The 19,373-nt window shown below is 36.5% G+C and overlaps 1 protein-coding gene across 1 annotated transcript in view; it reads right to left on the bottom strand.

The window, feature by feature from the left end:
- The window catches only part of LOC121309490 (lethal(3)malignant brain tumor-like protein 3), a 95,487-nt gene that overhangs the window by 26,390 nt on the left and 49,724 nt on the right, over positions 1-19,373 (bottom strand). Inside the window, exons 14-16 of the mRNA XM_041242453.1 lie at positions 4,684-4,857; positions 3,681-3,869; positions 1,785-1,882 (exon numbers count right to left, since the gene is read on the bottom strand). Of these exons, the coding sequence (XP_041098387.1) occupies positions 1,785-1,882; positions 3,681-3,869; positions 4,684-4,857 (461 nt within the window). The remainder of the gene's footprint in view (positions 1-1,784; positions 1,883-3,680; positions 3,870-4,683; positions 4,858-19,373) is intronic.

The raw sequence follows: 19,373 nt of genomic DNA, 5'->3' as shown, positions 1-19,373 counted from the left end.
CACAGATCTCAGCGTGATTTTCCCTTCAAGCCTGCTGCAATTATGGACGCAGCAACCTTGAAGGTTAAAGGTTACATTTTATTTCAGGGAACCACGGGGGGTAGTAGACTCAAAGAGGAACTCCATTGTCTCACTTTCTGTAAAAAGTGAGACAGTGGCCCTCTTGATCAGTGGTAGAAGATCTGCTGACAGGGAGAGCTTTAACGCAGGGGATGTGTTATCGGACTCCACGTCCTCAGATGGTAACGCCATCTCCTGTTTGCCCACCTCCTCGGTGTTTATGATACAGTATCCTAACTGACGTCAATCATCCCCAGGGGTTCAATCTTTTAGCTTTATGTGGAGTGCTCAGATTTGTAAATAATATATATTATTTCTCACTTATTATCTGTCATTGCAGCATCAGCAGGAATGCTATGCATGCTACATTAAAGATGCTATAATGTAAAAAAAAGAGGTACAAAGTAACTTCACAGTGTCAGTTATATAATAAGCTTAACAGGGATGATGTTACATAATTCCTGAAGTGCTGATGCTCTTCTGCTCCAACAAATTCCATACTCATAAGTAAAGCTACTCTTTTTATTTTATGTGGATAAAACTGCTCTTTTAAAACAAAAAATTAGAAGACCTTACTGTAAAACAATATGCTTTCAATGTTTCTTATAAAAATAAAACTCATAGGAGTAAAAACAATGAAAACAGTAAGCATAGAAGGTTGTCCTCTTGCATTTGTTCAGTCTGCTCATTCTATGCAAGTCAACATTTTCGGTTAGCATTAGACAAAATTAAAATTAATGGTGTTACTCTAATAGCACTATATCAGCATTATCTTATCTCCATGGTCATTATCAATACAGTGCATACTGTTAATTGGACCACCCTAGCATTCTATAAATCTATACTTCTATAAATCTTCGGCCCAGGACAACAGGAAACAAAAATGTTAGGCTCTCAGGGTTTATTAAATCATATGTCTTCTATGAACCTCATAAGAAAGCCAGCAATATGCTTTGTCCATTTCTGAGTGCCAACATTAGCATAAGACACATACTTAACTGTCTGCCTGCCGAGCCAGCTCTATGAGCTCTGAGGATCTTGTTGAGTGTCCAGCCCCTTCTTCTCTTATTAATTCAATATTAATTAATCAACTGCTTGTACAACAGTAACGGACAGCAATTTGTTCACATTAACATTTAACATCCACCAAGGTAAATTCCAACATTAATGTGGTATCAGTAGTTTAATCAAACATTCTGTAAGTTCTTTTTTTTTTTGCAGATATAAACTAACCTCTATTGGGTATTTTATAGGGTTTTTCTACTTGTATTTATTTAAAAAAAAAAAAAAAAAAAAAAGAGAGATAACTGAAGAGACTACGTATCTCTGCTGTGCATTACTAAATACACCAGGCAGATGTGGTAACTAAAACTATTTTTTGTAAGAATAAAAAAAGTATCCTCCTTTGGGGAATGCACTTTGTATTTGTTGTCAGTTTCAGTTTGTTTCAATTAAGTATTTGTGTGGTTGGTGAGTAAAGTTCTGCACTTCACAAAGACTGCCTCCTTTAAAATGCAATGTACCAAAAGGGTGCAAGTCATTAGATCAAAAAATGCTACGAAACAGGTCCCTTTATGGTTGTGTTTTCATGTTGTTTCTTGGTTTGATCTTTATATTTAAATGCCGTGTCTCTAAGGGTTGAATGAGCTGTTTAGTTTTTTGAAATTCTAAAAATAATTCCTCTTAAAATCCAAAAAATAATTTACTAAGATAGAACTAATTACCTCTAAACAGACTGTGCAAGTCAATTTCATCTTTTTCTTCTTCTTTTTCTTCTTCTTCTTCTTCTTTGATTTTTAGACACGTCGCTGACTGAGCAAGCCTGGGTAGAGAAAAGAAAAAAAAAAAGATCCAGCCTGACTATCCTGTGAGGTGGAACTAAATCTCTAACGCAGCAGTAATTTGAACGAACAGCATGGAATACACAGAAGGCAATCGGGGGTATTATTTAGGTGCTTGCACAGCACATAATTGTATTCCCAACCTGTGCTGCAGATTACAGTTCAGTAAAGGGTATTGGAATACATTCCTTTAAATAGATATTTTTAAGATTTCACTTTATTTGAATTTATTTGTGTTTTATAGAAATGATTTTAGAGTGTTACCTTATTTTTATTTTTATTTTTTTTAATCGTTTGGTTCTGGTTAGCTAACTTTTCCTTTAGTATGTTTACATATAAATAAAAATGCAATAGCTGTGTACATATTTTTTTAACATTTATTTTTTAGTGGGATTTTAACAACTCTCCGATCAAACAGGTGAACAGATTAAATCTTACCAACTATTGTTTTATATACATTTGATACTGTATTGGGAGGTTTTAGGTGGCGAAACCTGAATGAAAATTAAATCAGTAAGGCAGTGAACAGAAACAGTTGCAAAATCTGTATCTTGTGCATGTATTTGAAGAAGGAATCAGATCAATTTCTGGATACCAAGATTTGGTGGGATAAATAAGCAACAATTACAAAACCCATAACAACACTTAAAACACAAATTGCGCCTTCAGATATTTTCTATATCAACCTGGATTTGAAGAGTAGACAATTATATGTTAATGGAAACACAGATACCATGGGGTCGGAAAAAACAGGGAAACAATGCGCTTTTCACAACCTGCTTTGTATTCTCTATTTTTCTTGACAGGGTCCATATCTAGTCAATTCTATTCCATTGTTATTTATTTTATCAAATGATGCTTTTCCATTGATTCTACTCGACATATATTTTTGTTCACCTACTGAAACATGCCAGGGAAGTGTGCTGACAGTCATATTCAAATTGGCTCATACAAGGTCGAACGTTGCCATGTGCAACTCAGAATGTGGCATTCTGAAATAATTGTCATCATGGCTCTGCTTCAACAAAAAAAGAGCTGCAATTGTTTTGGCCAAGCCTATGTAAGCAATGCAGATTTTTAAGATAACAGTAGCTCAAAATACATTTCCTACTGCATTTTTTTTTTTTTTTAATAAGAGAGCCTTCAAATTATCTGGATTAGTGAGCTTTCTTCCATTTTATAACCAAATGACAGAGGAATATCTCAGGGGAGTTTTAAAAGATTGCGTTCAACATTTTTTTGTTTAAAATGCCTGTATGGGTAGAGATCAAAGTTGTAAACGCAGCCTACAGAAAGAGAAACAGTTTCCTTGCGAGTGAAATAGCTCACATGGCTTACCTCTTGATGAGTTTAATGTTTTCAAAGGGAATAGTGGGAAGTATTTGTAAAACAGAAGTGGGTCAACAACCTTATTGATGCACACAAAATGTACTAAAATCACAAGTAACTTGACTTTATCAAACAACTTAAACAGGAAAGCGGTCTGGTTTCAATCCATCTAATATGTATTAGAATCCCATTAAGAAGAACAAATCAAAAACAGACAGGCTGTCACCAAAAGAAGGCAAATAAGGACTACACGAAAGCTCTAGGTACTGTATAAAACAATGTTTTTCAGTAGTAGAATCCTGACGCTTTTGGTGTCTCCCCTTGACTAATTAGAAAACCATTTCTGCAGTGGGACCCTGGGCTAACTTCCTTGAGCACTCACGGAACAAACCAGAGGAGAGTCGCAGAGGGCGCTGAGCCAGAAACCTTAATTTCTGATAAAAAACCTACCTGCTTTGTAGCTTAGATTTTTTAACAGCTGGAGTGAATACTTTCTTTCCCTGAGCTTGATGATCACTGTTGTTTTCTGTCTTGACCCTGAGGTCTTGTTTCTCAGCCAGTGGGTATCCAGACAGTCGCTGTTGTGCCGTGCACCTTCCTCTGAGACGACCCGGTCCATCGTGCCCCGACACTGGGCTCCTGTAATGAAAAATAATTTCAAATAAAATAGGTTCTAGATTTGGTTTCAGAGGTTATTTCTCATTTATGCTTTCACTTCCTTATTGGATACAGTTTACTCTAGCAATTTATTTCTGGTAGAAGATTTGCTAATTATTTTATACAATGCAGGAACAAATACCATAATTATACTGGTATTTAAAACTGATAGTCTACTACTATGGAAAAAAAAATGCATACAGTGTATCATCTCAATAAACTACCCAATAAATAATGGGAAACCTTGTATTATACTGTTTTAAGTGCAGATGGAAGGGAAAAGGAAGAGGAGCTATTATGCTTTTCCTCGCTCCTACAAAAATAAGAAGTCACTTCAAGCACATCGACTCAAGTAAAGCCATGTCTTTTAGCTGAATCCCCCACATCCAGTTGCTAATTTTGTAATTCCAAGCTGAAATAAGCAAGCCTTAAACCAGCTAGTTTGCGACAACAAGGGGTATAATTGTCCATCACTGTGACTGACAACTTTAAGGCTTGCCGGGAAAATATCCTGCTTTATCTGGAGCCCTATACACCACATCCCTGGGAGCTGTGGTAAAATTACTTAAACTCAATTCACATGTAATCTGGTTCTGGATCACAACAAGCTTTTCTATTAGTTCTAGCCTGAGCCACATTTGAAACCAAGCCCCCCTGGGAAAGAGGAGCAATCCAAAGAATGCTTAACTCTATTTAGAAAACATTTTCCTCTTCTGACATGAAGGATATTGTATGCTGTTTTAACTCAAAATATAGGATGATACTTAGCAGAAGAAAAAAATAAGAGTGAACTTACCTAGAATACATATTATATTCCTCAGGCTTTTCATCTGCATCAGTACTGTAGAGCCGCTTTGTTTTTGCTGCCAAATGTACAGGGATGAAGGTAATTTGTTTCTCTCCTCCGAGCCGATCCGGAAGTATTATTTCCTTTTTCATGTTAATCTCTGAGTAAGGGCAGCCGAAGGCACTGTTTCATTAAAGAACAGAGATTATTACATAATCCGTTTTTAGAAAATAAAACCCAAAGGTGGTCTTTGCATCGATACAATCAAAGAACAGTACAGTCAATGTAAAATGTGTAAACCTTTAATAATTTGCTTTGATGCATCCCTCTATATGAACTGCATTATACAGACAAAAACAGAATTCCCTTCCCTGTGATCCTCATTATGTACTGTTAGTAATGTTTTTTGTGACTGCTGCACCAGATTTGTATCTGAAATAATTATAATTGTATATTTTAAACTAACCTTTCACTCTCATGAACAGCAAGGCTGACCCTGTAATTATAGCTATTAGATTGCACTACACTGAAACCTCTCCAAAGGTTCACAGCATTTGTGGCTGCTTATTCAAGGTTCCTCTCCAATAAAATCTGATCTGGGGTTAACTGTGTCGTAAGAGCAGGTAATGACTTGCAGTAAGTCAGATGGTTGTTAATAAAGATTTTACTGTATTTCTTAACACTAGAACCACCGCAGTTGTACTCATACCTAGAACCACCGCGGTGATACTCATATCTAGAACCACCGTGGTGATACTCATATCTAGAACCACCGCGGTGATACTCATATCTAGAACCACCGCGGTTATACTCATATCTAGAACCACCGCGGTTATACTCATACCTAGAACCACCACAGTTATACTCATACCTAGAACCACCACTGTTATACTCATATCTAGAACCACCGCAGCTATACTCATACCTAGAACCACCACAGTTATACTCATACCTAGAACCACCACTGTTATACTCATATCTAGAACCACCGCGGTTACTCATATCTAGAACCACCGCAGTTATGCTCATATCTAGAACCACCGCGGCTATACTCATACCTAGAACCACCGCAGTTATACTCATACCTAGAACCACCACTGTTATACTCATACCTAGAACCACCGCGGTGATACTCATATCTAGAACCACCACGGTTATACTCATATCTAGAACCACCGCAGTTATACCCATACCCAGAACCACCGCGGTTATACTCATACCTAGAACCACCGCGGTTATACTCATACCTAGAACCACCGCGGTTATACTCATATCTAGAACCACCGCGGTTATACTCATATCTAGAACCACCACCACTACTAATACTACTACTACTACTACTACTACTACTACTAACTACTAACTAATAATAATAATAATAATAATAATAATAATACTACTACTACTACTACTACTACTACTACTAATAAATAATAATAATAATAATGAGATTTTCAGAATATTGTACAATGATTTCATATATTTTAGTGTTTAATTTGGGGTGTAGAGACACATAACAAGTCATATTCTTCTGTACAGAATTTAATGAAAACCTTGCTATGCAGAACTACAGATAAATCTGAAATGGGGAGATTTTGTGTACAGAAACAAAGCATTTCCAGGGGGCACAATGTACATCATTAACAAACATCCCCCGCCACAGCTTTAAAGTCTAAATTAGAGCCTCCAGTATGATGAAAAAGTTGATGACCATGAATTATATTATGACCAGACAAACACCCCCCTATGACCACAGAATCTGATAATTCTCCACTATATTCCCTCCGCAGAGGGTTCATCCCCAGCTGGGGATAATTACACCAAGATCAATGAAGATAATTAGCACAATTATATAAGAAAGATTAATTGATCAACTATCTGTGGCTGTAATTTGTTTTTCTTTTACACTGACCTTTTATGCAGCCAGACTGTATACTGTGCCACAATAGAAATGTATTGGATAAATTATAATATTTATAGCCTGGCAGATATTGATTCAATCTGCTCAACACCTTCCACTGGTCTCATGACATAAACCTTTTCCTGTATCTGCTAATCAGCAGGAGCTTTACAATTGAATATGTGCAAGGGGCAGTGTAAATATTTAAACTGCCATCATCTCACTTCCTTGTCCTAAGAAAGCGTCTCTGATCTTACACAATGGCATTTGGAATTTATTCAAATTGATGTTTAGTTTGATACATGTTTTGTTTCAGCTATTGTTTTCTTCCTCAGCAGATTAGAATGCTTATGTGCTAAAAAAAAAAAAAGACTTGCGTCAAATGTCAAACATAATAAAGAGCTTAGACTTTGTTACCAAAGACACTGGGTCAGATCCAGATACTGTATAACTGTTCATTTCTTTGTAGTCTCCAGGGATGGAAATAAGACTCTCATTGCATAGCAGTTTGATTCATTCCTGGTTTTACATATGAGTTTAATAAGACGCACCTGAGCTTGTTACGTGTACACTGTGGCTAATCAACCTTGTAGTAAAATCTGGAATGGGTGAAACTGCTAAGTAATAAGAGACTTAATTCCATCGATGGAGACTCCCGTCACACAAAAGTAAATCTTTTGAATGGAAAATAATACAACGAACCAGGACTTTGAAATTAATAATACACAAAACAAACCCCTGTATTCCTATACCTATTGCTTCTCCAACATTAAGTTGTATCTATCCTGTAACATACTGTCAGCACATTCTGCAATAAGGATTTTTTTTTTTATTAACGCACCGTTACAGATCTCTGCGGCAATGCCACTGTGCCACTTTCTTTTCCAGCACTAGCTGCAGTCATGTAGCTGACTGTAGCTATATATTATATAACAATTGAGTCAAGGAGTCCAGTCTCTCACTACACTGTATGTGCGAGACAGCTCTGACAGTGGCACTCGAGAGCAATTTAAACTGACCACTGTTGACAATTAACATTAAGAACTAATATACCGTGAAAATATACACAGTGTTAGACTGGACCCTTAACACTGACATATGTAGTTTATATGCTCCCAGTGCCAATGCAATAAGGGGTAGGGGACCAGCCCATCACATGCAGATTAGTGTGTTTAATTAAACAGGTTTATTCAAAATGGAGTTGTTTTCAAGCCTGCTGTGCTGCCTCCAGCTGCATCATGTCCTATTATTCTCAATTTCTGCTTATGCACACATTTATGTCAAGTGGTTAAAATCATGCTGACAGACTGCAGGTACAGTATATACTCAAACCAGACAATCTCTTAAAATAAACACACTCTCTGTTATACAAAACGTGCAGCTTAACGTTTCACTATTTAAAATAAATAGCTTCCCACAGCAAATTTGCGGTCGTCAGGAGAAAAGATAATGAATTATAGTAGCCCTATAATTTACATAAATTCAATTTTTGTAGACAATAATATATAAAAATCCCTTATAAAACTGTAACATATTAAATGGATATTGAAGTGAATTAAAGCAGAGCCGTAATAGGCATTTAAGCACCCGGGGCAATCATATTTTCTTGTTGGGTGTTAGGAGTTAGGATGGTACAGTTGTTTTGATTAACTTATAATAATAATCTTTATTTTTATATTGCACCTTTCATAGTGGACCAGCATCATAAAGTGCCTTACAAGATACAAGACTAGGGCGTGTGAACTAAGCATCAGCTGCAGAGTCACTTACAACAATGTCTCACCTGAAAGACTCTTGACCCCATTCCTACAAAATTATTAAAAAAAAGCTTTTTGGAGTTATTATTACCCACATTTTAAAAATGATAAATAGTTCTCTTTCTTCCGATATTGTTCCCTCAGCCCTCAAGGTAGCTATAGTAAAGCCAATGCTCAAGAAACACAACTTGGATCCTAAACTCATTAATAACTACAGACCCATCTCCAATCTTCCATTCTTAGACAAGGTTTTACAGAGGGTTGTTGCATTTCAAGTACAAAGTTTTTTAACTCTTAATGGTGTATCTGAGAAATTTTAGTCTGGATTTCGTGCTGCACATGTAAGTTATAAATGACCTACTGATAAGCTCTGACTGGGGTTTTCTATCAGATCTAATTCTTCTTGATCTAAGTGATGCGTTTGACACCGTAGACCACTCAATCTTATTAAATCAGCTCAAATACTTAGTGGGACTGTCTGGCCCTGTCTTATCCTGGTTTCAATCTTACCTATCTGATAGGTATTAATTTGTCTCTATTGGGGAGGAAAAATCAGCATTGACCGAAGTTGATTGTGGTGTTCCACAAGGTTCTATTCTGGGTCCATTGCTATTTTCATTATATGTGTTACCACTGGGTGATATGGCTATGAAACTTGGTGTGAACTTCTACTGCTATGAGGATGACACTCAGCTGTATTTGTCTTTAAAACCTGGTGATACTTCTGTTGGGGTGTTACTTGCTGCTTGCCTTGTTGATATCAAGTGCTGGATGTCTCAAAACTTCCTAATGTTGAATTCAGATAAAACAGAGGTTATGTTTGTAGGCTCCCATAACCAACTGAAAAATGTAGGACCCTAGCAGTTTTTTTTATCAAATCCTAAAACTGAAATAAAAAATGCAGGGGTTAGCTTTGATCAGGATTTATCATTTGAGTCTTATATTAGGGATGTTTCTAAAGTATCCTTCTATCACTTGAGAAATATAGCCAAACAGAGACCTTATCTGACATTGAGAGTCTAACACATGCCTTTGCTTCTTCAAGAAATGTATTACTGTAATGCACTCCTCTCTGGCAGTCACAAAACGTGCAGTGTCCCGCCTAGTTTGTTCAGAATACCGCTACTAGAATTATGACTAAAACCAAAAAAATTAACATATCACCCCTGTTTTAGCCTCCTTGCACTGGCTCCCTGTTCAATATAGAATTGATTTTAAAATCTTATTACTGACCTATAAAGCCTTGAATGGAGCAGCACCTAGCTATTTGCAGGAGCTACTGACCATGTATCTCACGAACCGCACTCTTAGATCACAGATAGTGGGGCTGCTCGTTGTTCCCAGTGTCAATAAAATCAATATGGGAGGGAGGGCTTTTTCTTTTAGAGCCCCTAAACTATGGAATGCACTACCTGCAAGTGTTAGGGAAGCTGGGTCTGTGGGAATTTTTACATCTAAACTTAAAACACATTTTTATAAAATTGCATTTTTATCTTTGTGGTTTTAATGTAATATAATTGCTAGCTTTTAATGATTATGATTATGATGATGATGATGATGATGATGATTATTATTATTATTATTATTATTATTATTATTATTTGTATATTTTGTATTTTTATATATTTATGTACAGTGCCTTGTGATACTTCGGTGTGAAAGGTGCTACATAAATGAAATAAATAACTTACCAGTTCATGAGAAAACAGCTAACAGTATATTTTAAGATATATTTCATACATATTTAATAAATAAAAGATAAAAAAGTGGTATCTAAGATATTTCTATCATCAGGCTTAAAGCTTGCTCCAAAATGCACTGACTTATGATAATAACCTTGGTGCCATGTTCTGCAGCACTGTGGATGGATGTATTTATGTACACTGGTTTTAGTAGCATTGCAAAAGAGACTCCAAAAACGTAGTCAGTCAGTTCCAAGTACATAGCCTTTAGCCTATTATACCAACCACTGATAGAGAGGTTCATACTTTATCACCTTAAAGACATACATTCTCAGGAATATGTGCCAAGGAGTGTCCGCATCATGTTTCATTGCAACTGGATGAGCGGTTCTCAAGATATAGGAGATATAAGACCTAGGCGTTTTTGTTGACTCAGAAATGTCTTCATCTAGACAATGTGGGGAAGCTATAAAAAAGGCTAACAAGATGCTCGGATACATTGTGAAAAGTGTTGAATTTAAATCAAGGGAAGTAATGTTAAAACTGTACAATGCGCTAGTAAGACCTCATCTTGAATATTGTGTGCAGTTTTGGTCACCTCGCTATAAAAAAGATATTGCTGCTCTAGAAAGAGTGCAAAGAAGAGCGACCAGAATTATTCCGGGCTTAAAAGGCATGTCATATGCAGACAGGCTAAAAGAATTGAATCTGTTCAGTCTTGAACAAAGAAGACTACGCGGCGACCTAATTCAAGCATTCAAAATTCTAAAAGGTATTGACAGTGTCGACCCAAGGGACTTTTTCAGCCTGAAAAAAGAAACAAGGACCAGGGGTCACAAATGGAGTTTAGACAAAGGGGCATTCAGAACAGAAAATAGGAGGAACTTTTTTACACAGAGAATTGTGAGGGTCTGGAATCAACTCCCCAGTAATGTTGTTGAAGCTGACACCCTGGGATCCTTCAAGAAGCTGTTTGATGAGGTTTTGGGATCAATAAGCTACTAACAATCAAACGAGCAAGATGGGCCGAATGGCCTCCTCTCGTTTGTAAACTTTCTTATGTTCTTATGTTCTTATGTTCTTATATCAAACAATGTAAGTGTAGTACGAATGAACAAATGGCCATATTTGTCAATTATATCCCTGTTGCCAGGGATAGGCACCCCCAGACAAGTTTAGCTGGTTATTTAATTATATTATAATTTAAATATTATTTAAAATATTCTACATCGTACATGGTTTTGAAAGTTAACAAATAATAAATACTGGATTGTATATAAATATAAAAGAGCCAACATCATGAAATGCTCTGTGTGTGTGTGTGTGTGTGTGTACAATGGTATGAATGGTACTGGTGATGAAGATGGCTAACAGGATTAAGTGTCTTGTAGATTTGACTTGTTTCATGTTCAGATTATAATTTTTTTGTTTACTTGACAATTAGACCAAATGCCCTGTGCTATGTATTAAAACAAACAGTCATGTGTTAAAAGTGCTGGGGATACTGTGTGGTTGCCTTACATAACTCCCAAGCCTCAAGCAAAACTAACTGTATTTTAGCAGCATGCTTTATATTTCTATTTGAAAAGTACAAGCAGCAGAAAGGGTGCGCCACACGTCCCTGGCGGCAAAGGTTGACATTGGATTTGTGATGAGACCAGACTGCTTACGTTTCCACTGGATGGACACATTAAACTGATAGGATTTGATTATTTCTAGCCAAGCTGTATTGGTCAAATACTGGATGTTATTCAACCACATGAAAAAACACAAGCAATACAGGATTTAAATTGGAAGGCACTTCAGAGCCAAAAAAATATTTAATAATTTAGAAACTCCAAATTCTCTCTCCATTGTCATGACAATACAACGTAGCATGCACATTCCTCATGCACAGCCAAAACCTGCAGCTAAAAAAAAAAAAAAAAAAAAAAACTGTTGGTAAATCACCTTCTCATGCTAAAAAATCTAGAATGTTTTTTTGCATGACAACAGGTTCGAAAGCAGTAACATATGTTGACAAGTCTACAGCAGTGAAGATCCCATTTGTGAGGTAACCTTACGCAACTTTCTACTAAATTTGACTTGTTCTGAAAGCATATAGCAGGTAAATACTGTCCTCTCTTTGTCCCCAATAAAATTACAAATCACACTAATGCTGACACTTGTATTAATCAAATCCGGCTTAAGAAAATGGTGAACCCGCCTACTTTCCTCAGGACTGGTTAATATGCAGATTCTTACACACGGTTGACACTCATATGTATTTGGCTGGGATTCTTGATTGATTGTGAAATAAGGAGAAACACAATGTTTTCAAAGTTTTGTATTTTTAAAGGCTGTATCCATCAACAGTTCTGGACAATTACATTTTACACTACAGTGTGAATACATTTTTGTTTTTTATCCTGGACCTACCGCATTTGACCTAAAAAAAGTAAGAAACAGCAGTACTTGCACTGTAAACTGTGAGAAAAACAAAACAAGCAAAGCGAATGAATACTTAATAAATAGTTCATAACATTACTAACCTATGTTATTTTTATTTTTTTTTAAATAAGTGTATCACTTATACCTTTTTATTTATTTATTTTTTTTAAATAAATTTAGTCGTCTCCAATTTTTTACCCTGGTTTTTCTCCCCAATTTGGTATGCCTAATTATTATCTGTATCCTCGGCTCACCGCTCGCAACCCCCCCGCTGACTCTGGGAACGGGGGCTGGATCACGCGTCCTCCGAAACGCTCTCCTGCCAATCCGTCATTTTTCGCACTGCGAATCCACAGCGAGGCCACCAGACCTATAGTGCCGGAGGACAACACAGATCTGGTATCTCCACTGCAGAACCACAGGCGCCCTATCGGCCACAGCAGTCGCTGCTGCGCGGTGAGCTGTGGATTCCCCTGCCGACCTAAGCCCTCCCTACCCGAACAGCGCTCGGCCAACTGTGCTCTGCCCCCTAGGAAGTCCCGGTCACGGTCGGCTGTGACAGCCTGGACTCAAACCTGTGATCCCCAGACTATAGGGCACATCCATGTGGAGCGCCTTTGCTGGATGCACCACTCGGGAGCTCCTTATTTATGTTTTTGTAATACAAATGTAAGTCTTAAATGTAAATGCTGTTTTTTGTTTGGTTTTAAAAAAAAACAAAACACAATTTGGTCACTTTTAGGCTGGTTACTTCCTAAATTTGGCACGTTATTGCAAAAAAAAATAATAATCTGCCTATGCTTACTATAACTAAGGCTGTACCAAGCAATTCTTAGTTAACAGCTAAATGTTGTTTCTTTTAGTTGATTAATTTAAAATTTACATAGTTGTAAATTAATAAATAAATAAATAAAAATTTTATGTGAATCACAGATACTGCAAAACACATAACAGGTGTTAGTCCAATGTAAAGGTGGTTCACGACAACTTACAACCATGGAATTTTTTGTAGAATCTCACAGGTTCACCAAAAGGTACTCCCTTCACAATGAATGTAATAAAATCATAGAGGAAAATTAATGGATAAAAAAAGGATACAGAGGGGTAGGAATTCTTTGATGGGCCAGTCACAGCGCAAACATACCGCAATTTGCATTTTGGTTGCAACACTTAAAGTGAAAATGTTGTCGTATGTACTAAGAGAAAACATGGAACTGCGTGGTCCTCCGACGCTGTAAGTTCTGAGATGGCTGCATGGTGGGCTTGCAGAGCAACAAAAGAAAGCTACTGGCTGACGGCACTCATTTCAGAGGACGCGTGTGCTTGTCTTTGTCTCTCCCAAGTTAGTGCTGGGGTCGCAGTAGGGAGCCAGGCTGAATAATAATTATACATTCCAAAACTGGGGGAAAAAATTGGGAATTTATAAATATAAATTGTTAAAATAAATAAATAAATAAATAAATAAATCATAATAATAATCATACAGGAGTAGCCCATGACTAAACTGGATATGTATGTCTGAAATTAGAAGGTCGGGTTTAAAAAATAAATCAATAAATCGCACACACATACATTAGGTCTATCTGTTTGACTGAGATAACAAACAAACCAAAAAATAAAACCAAAAGACAAAAATGACCAAATATGAAAGCATACCATTAAGAAAGAACTAAAGAAGACTAGAAAAAGCTAAGGAGTGATAGCATGAGTTGTCCGCCAGGCGATGAATGGAGAGACCTTGTGGGCACCCTATGTTTTTTTTTTTTTTTTTTTTCAAAACCAGTTCTGCAGTCTCCAATAACAGAATGGTTGCTTGGACTACTACAACTAAGTCAGACAGACTTATTTTACAATGCAAAAACATTTAATAAAATAAGTGTTTACACATTTTTCAGTCGCATTGTCACAATCATGAACATGAAACAAGCAAGCCAGGGCATGATTCAGTAATAATATAAGGTTTCTATTTCTGTGGTATGTCAGGCGATTATAATCCTTGTTGTGTCAGCATTTATTTTATTTATTTCCACGAAAATGGCTGAGAGGTAAAAACAACTTTTTAGATGCAGCACACTAAGCACTTTATGAAGTAAAAAGGTAGAACTCAGATCAGGTTGAAACAGAAGAGGCCTGCCTAAATATCTGCTGATGAACAGAGTTTTAGAGAAAGGATGTCTTGCTAATGTCTTGTTTATAGCTGGGGACTACATAAGAGCATAACACACTGAGGGGTGAAATTCTGCTAGTACTCACCGCTACCCTGTACTGGGACTTATTTGAATGCCGGTACTGGGACCAAGGACTTATTTCACTTGCTTTTCATCAAACATGCATGAATTCCGTTCACTCACAGAGTTCACTAGCACAGGGCTGTATTAACGCATAGGCAAACTAGGCATGTGCCTAGGGCCCAAAAAGGTTATGTGTTGTTTTTTGTTTTTTTTTACATATAGATTTGTGCCTAAACTGGGGAAAAAAACCCTGACATTCAAACCAAGGCAGGTATCTCAAAATTAAATTGTTCTGACAGGTGTTACGAAGATTTCTGTGCCTCATAGAATTCTGTATCCCCACATGATTCCATGCCTGTGCAGATGCAGTTTTTCAAAGATCGCTGGGCATGCGCGACATTTCTGTGCCCGAGCCCAGCTGTGTTCTCAAGCACTGCCACGGAGTTCTGCTGCAGCTTGCAACAAGTACTATACATAATAAGACAAAACTAATTCTGTGGCAAAATAAAACAGCACATGTAACACCAGTGATTTTCTAGATATACAGTACATTCAGCCTCCTGCTAGGGGCCCCACAAGTGTATCCCTGCCTAGGGCCCAGTGACAGGTTAATCCAGCCCTGCACTAGTGCAACGTTTCTCAAATGCGCTTTCACTCAGCACAGTTCAGTTCAGAAAAAGCACTTTTAGGAAAATGTCACAAGGACAATCGCTTAAAGTTTGCAAAAGGGCATTTGAATGATGGATATGAGTTCTGGTCAAAGGTTTCGTTGGGTGACTAAACAAAAATTTAACAGTCTGGTCATGCTGATAGTCGTTATGTTTGAAGAAAGTCTGGTGAGGCATACAAAGAAAAGAACTGGCCAATCATCTGAAACCCTCCGCTACAAAACTTGGTTTAAAGCACAACTGGACGTTCCAACACAACAACGATCCAAAGCACACATCAAAATATATTTCAGAATGGTTAAAGAAGAATCAAATCAAGGTTCTGGAATGGCCTAGTCAAAGTCAGGATCTAAATCCGAATCTTTGGTATGAGTTGAAGGCGGCTGTGCACAAGATAAGTCCTTGGAATTTGAATGAACTGGAACAGTTTGGCGTTGAAGAATGGTTAAAAATCACTAAAGCATCATGCCAAAAGCTCACTGACAAATATCCCAATCGATTAAAACAGGTTATTATTGCTAAATGCCTCAACTAGCTATTAATTAAATTTTCCTTGTCAAGGTATGAATACTTTTGAATTTTAGCATTTTTTGAGTTTTGCAAAAAAATTGCTTAAATAAATAATTGTAGACATCTATTTCTTGTAACTTTTGTTCTTCATCCACAAAAGCAAAACTTTTGCTACAAAAGATTTTTCCTATTGTTATTTGTTTTGGAGAAATTTCTAGAAATTATAAATTTCCATTGGGGTATATAAACTTTTGACTACAACTGTACGTAGGCCAGCCTCCCTAAATAGAAAGATTGATGCTTATTGTAATTTCTCAAAAAAACAACTGTCTCATCTTCATTGCATACATGATTGGATGTGTGCAAACAAAGACAAAACAAATAAATCCTATTTTTTTACTGAATTGCAATGCCAATGGTCTGACTTTAACAGTAACCACTAATGAGCTGTGCAGAATATGACCAAATCTAAAGACATACATTTTATGGATAACATCCAAAAGTGTGCCTCCCTGAAAGAATATTTGGCACGTCAGGAACCATATTTTTCCAGTCAGGGTAAAAACTGCAGCTGTATACAATTCCATCCTTAAGCATATTTGAACTAAAGATGTTTCCTAAAGGATCACAGAGGAGTAGAAGAGTAAAGAACAGAAACTACAGTAATTTTATATGCATCTGTCACAAAGACGGCCAGAGTGGGTGACGTCAGACCAGAGGCAGGAAATAAGTAACAAAGAGGTGGAGTTTGGTGGAGCTGAGCGAATGCTTTCGCTCAGCATTTAATAAATAAAAAGAACAGAAAATAAAAAGGTTGTAACAAAAACAGCCAAAATACAGACAAACAAAACGGACTAACACTTACACAAACAGTGGACTAACAGAAACAAGGCGAGTGAAAACAACGGTCATATAAATTACTTTGTTAAGTTTTCTCGTTCTTAATCTCTCCTCTCCACACCCGTTCTCCACTCACCGAACACACAACCCCGAGTGGATGAAAACATGCTGCTTTTATGCAGCTGTACAGAGACTCGACTGCTAATCAATCATTCAATTGGAGGAGTCGCAGTACAACTGCACGTGAATTAATAAAGAGCAATTCCCCGTGCTCACATATTATTACTAATCCTCATGCCTAAATACAAATATACATTTTAAACACTCGTGTTACACAGACCTGTATATATCCCGTGTACCAATGACTAAACACCAACATTAAAACACAACACATAACACAAAATATACACAGGGGCGGGCACTTTGCCACAGCATCATATATTATTACAGCTTGATAAACTAGTGTTGTACCACAGAAGAACCACAAACAACGCATTCTTACTGAAAACATGAAAAGGATGGGGCTGCCTCTGCGCCAAGTTCAATTGAAACAGTCTAGATTATAATTTGTCGAATCAGTGCATTAATAATGCAGTCTTAATGGTTTATGTTGCTGAGTTGTCTGTGACAGGTTTAGCTTCTGAAGTGTTCTTTAGCAATCTTCCAATAAGACAAGAGCCATTAAATTGTACAAGCATATGTGTTTCAATAAAATGTGCTTTAATATATATATATATATATATGTATGTTCCTTGCATAACTAAGCATTTACAGCCATATTTTGGGATCTGTGAGCTTTCCTAAAAGCTGTTGTAAAAAATCTACTTCTGCATTTTTATGCTACAGGAAGAAAAACCTTCAGTTTCAAAATAATCACATGTAAATATATGCAAATTGAATGGAAATTATGTGATAATTAAAAGCACAGGATGTCCGATTTCTAAGAGCACAAGAATCACTGCACTGTGACTATAAAGCTGTAGATTTCCTGCCATAAGCTACCCTACATGTATTTGCCTCTTGCTTCCTTATGGATACCACTGAAATGATGAACATACCTGTGCAGAGTGTTGGGGTAACGCATTACTGTAATACTATTACTATGGTCAATAACAAGGTAATAGAATGTGTTAGATTTTTAATGGGAGTAATAATATTACAGTTACTTTACGCAAAAAATAGACAAGCTCGTCTCGTTACCTTTTCTCCGTTATATACATTGGTGGTCTCTCCTTTTTTTTAAAATCCGAAGTACATTTCAGTTCAGTAGTAACCCTAACATGAACTGCTCTATTGTTTTTTCAGTAATCATCACATGCCGTCAAACCGGAAACGGCAGTCCCTAAAACGCGTAACTGCTATTTTCCTTGAACACATGAAAACCTTGAACACAGCTTTCAATGCATGCGTGTGCACAATCAGGATTAACTGGTTTGAGTACAGAGCTTAACAACAAGAGATTCTGACAGGTAAATAAACAGCTTATTCTTCAGTAACCTAAGCTCTTTTTGATGCAATAGAACAAGGACTATTTATATTTATAAACAAAATGTTTAAAATAGTTTGACTGAATGTACACTTAATTGCATGCATAGGAAAAAATACTACAGTATAATTGATGCCTGTATCTGCAAAATACTTGTGTATCTATTACTTTAAGTAATTTATCTAACACAATGTTTTATATACATTGTCTGTTTCTTCCAACTAACGCTCACTATTCTCTCATAAAAAGCCTATATGTAACTTAAGTTTTTCTTTTTTTTACATTTTCACTCCTTATGACTTGCGCAAAGTCATATGTATTGTAATGATTACAATTTACTATTTGCTATATCCACTACATTATTAAGAGCTGTTTGCTTGTTATACTACAAACATTTTAAAATCATGAATTACCAGACATGCAATTAAATAGTAAACAAGAGCCGCAACAACTGTTTGGCAGAACAAGACAAGAGAAAGAAATATATTGAGTAACACTACTGGTTATATAACACACTACCTTTTGATTAAGTAATAAGTAAGGACATTATATATTATAACAAGTAACGAATAATAAGTTACTTTATTTAAGTAAAGTGCCCAATATATGTTGGGGAATTAAAGTTAACCAAACAGAAAGTAATAAGAGCTAAAGTTTAAATAAAGGAGCAGAGCAAGGCTGAATTAATGTGTTTATATTCTCCAGAGAAACCATACTGACAAAATCATCATCTTTTGTTTGATACAGGTACCTGAAAGTCTGTTAGAATGACACATGTTACATACTAAATAGATCCAAGACGCACTGGGAACTCTGATCCTTGCAGTCTACTTCCCCCTACACCCTTAACAAAATGCAATTATTCTGTAATTGTTCAGTGGTAATTCTCACAAATGTTCTTAATTTTGTATAGACTTCATCATAAGGGCTATACCAAATACACACTGGTACTTGTTTGCAAATGTAATGTACCTGTGCCAGCATATCAGGAAGGCTATGCAATATTTGTTCCAAATAACCCTGTGGTACTACTAATGTGCTGGTATTGCAATATAATGGTTGCCAATGGCACTTTGAAGCAGTTCCTTCAATGTACAACATTTGTTTTAGGTTTTTTTTGAAAGAGCAGGCAATTAATTGGCAAATGTTTGTCTGGCTGTCGATTTCTCATCTTCAGTTTAACCTTGTCTCTGCA

Source organism: Polyodon spathula, chromosome 3 (assembly GCF_017654505.1).
Source record: "Polyodon spathula isolate WHYD16114869_AA chromosome 3, ASM1765450v1, whole genome shotgun sequence".
NCBI lineage: Eukaryota > Metazoa > Chordata > Actinopteri > Acipenseriformes > Polyodontidae > Polyodon > Polyodon spathula.
Note: the sequence above shows the minus strand (reverse complement) of the source record. Positions and strands in the feature narration are given on the sequence as shown.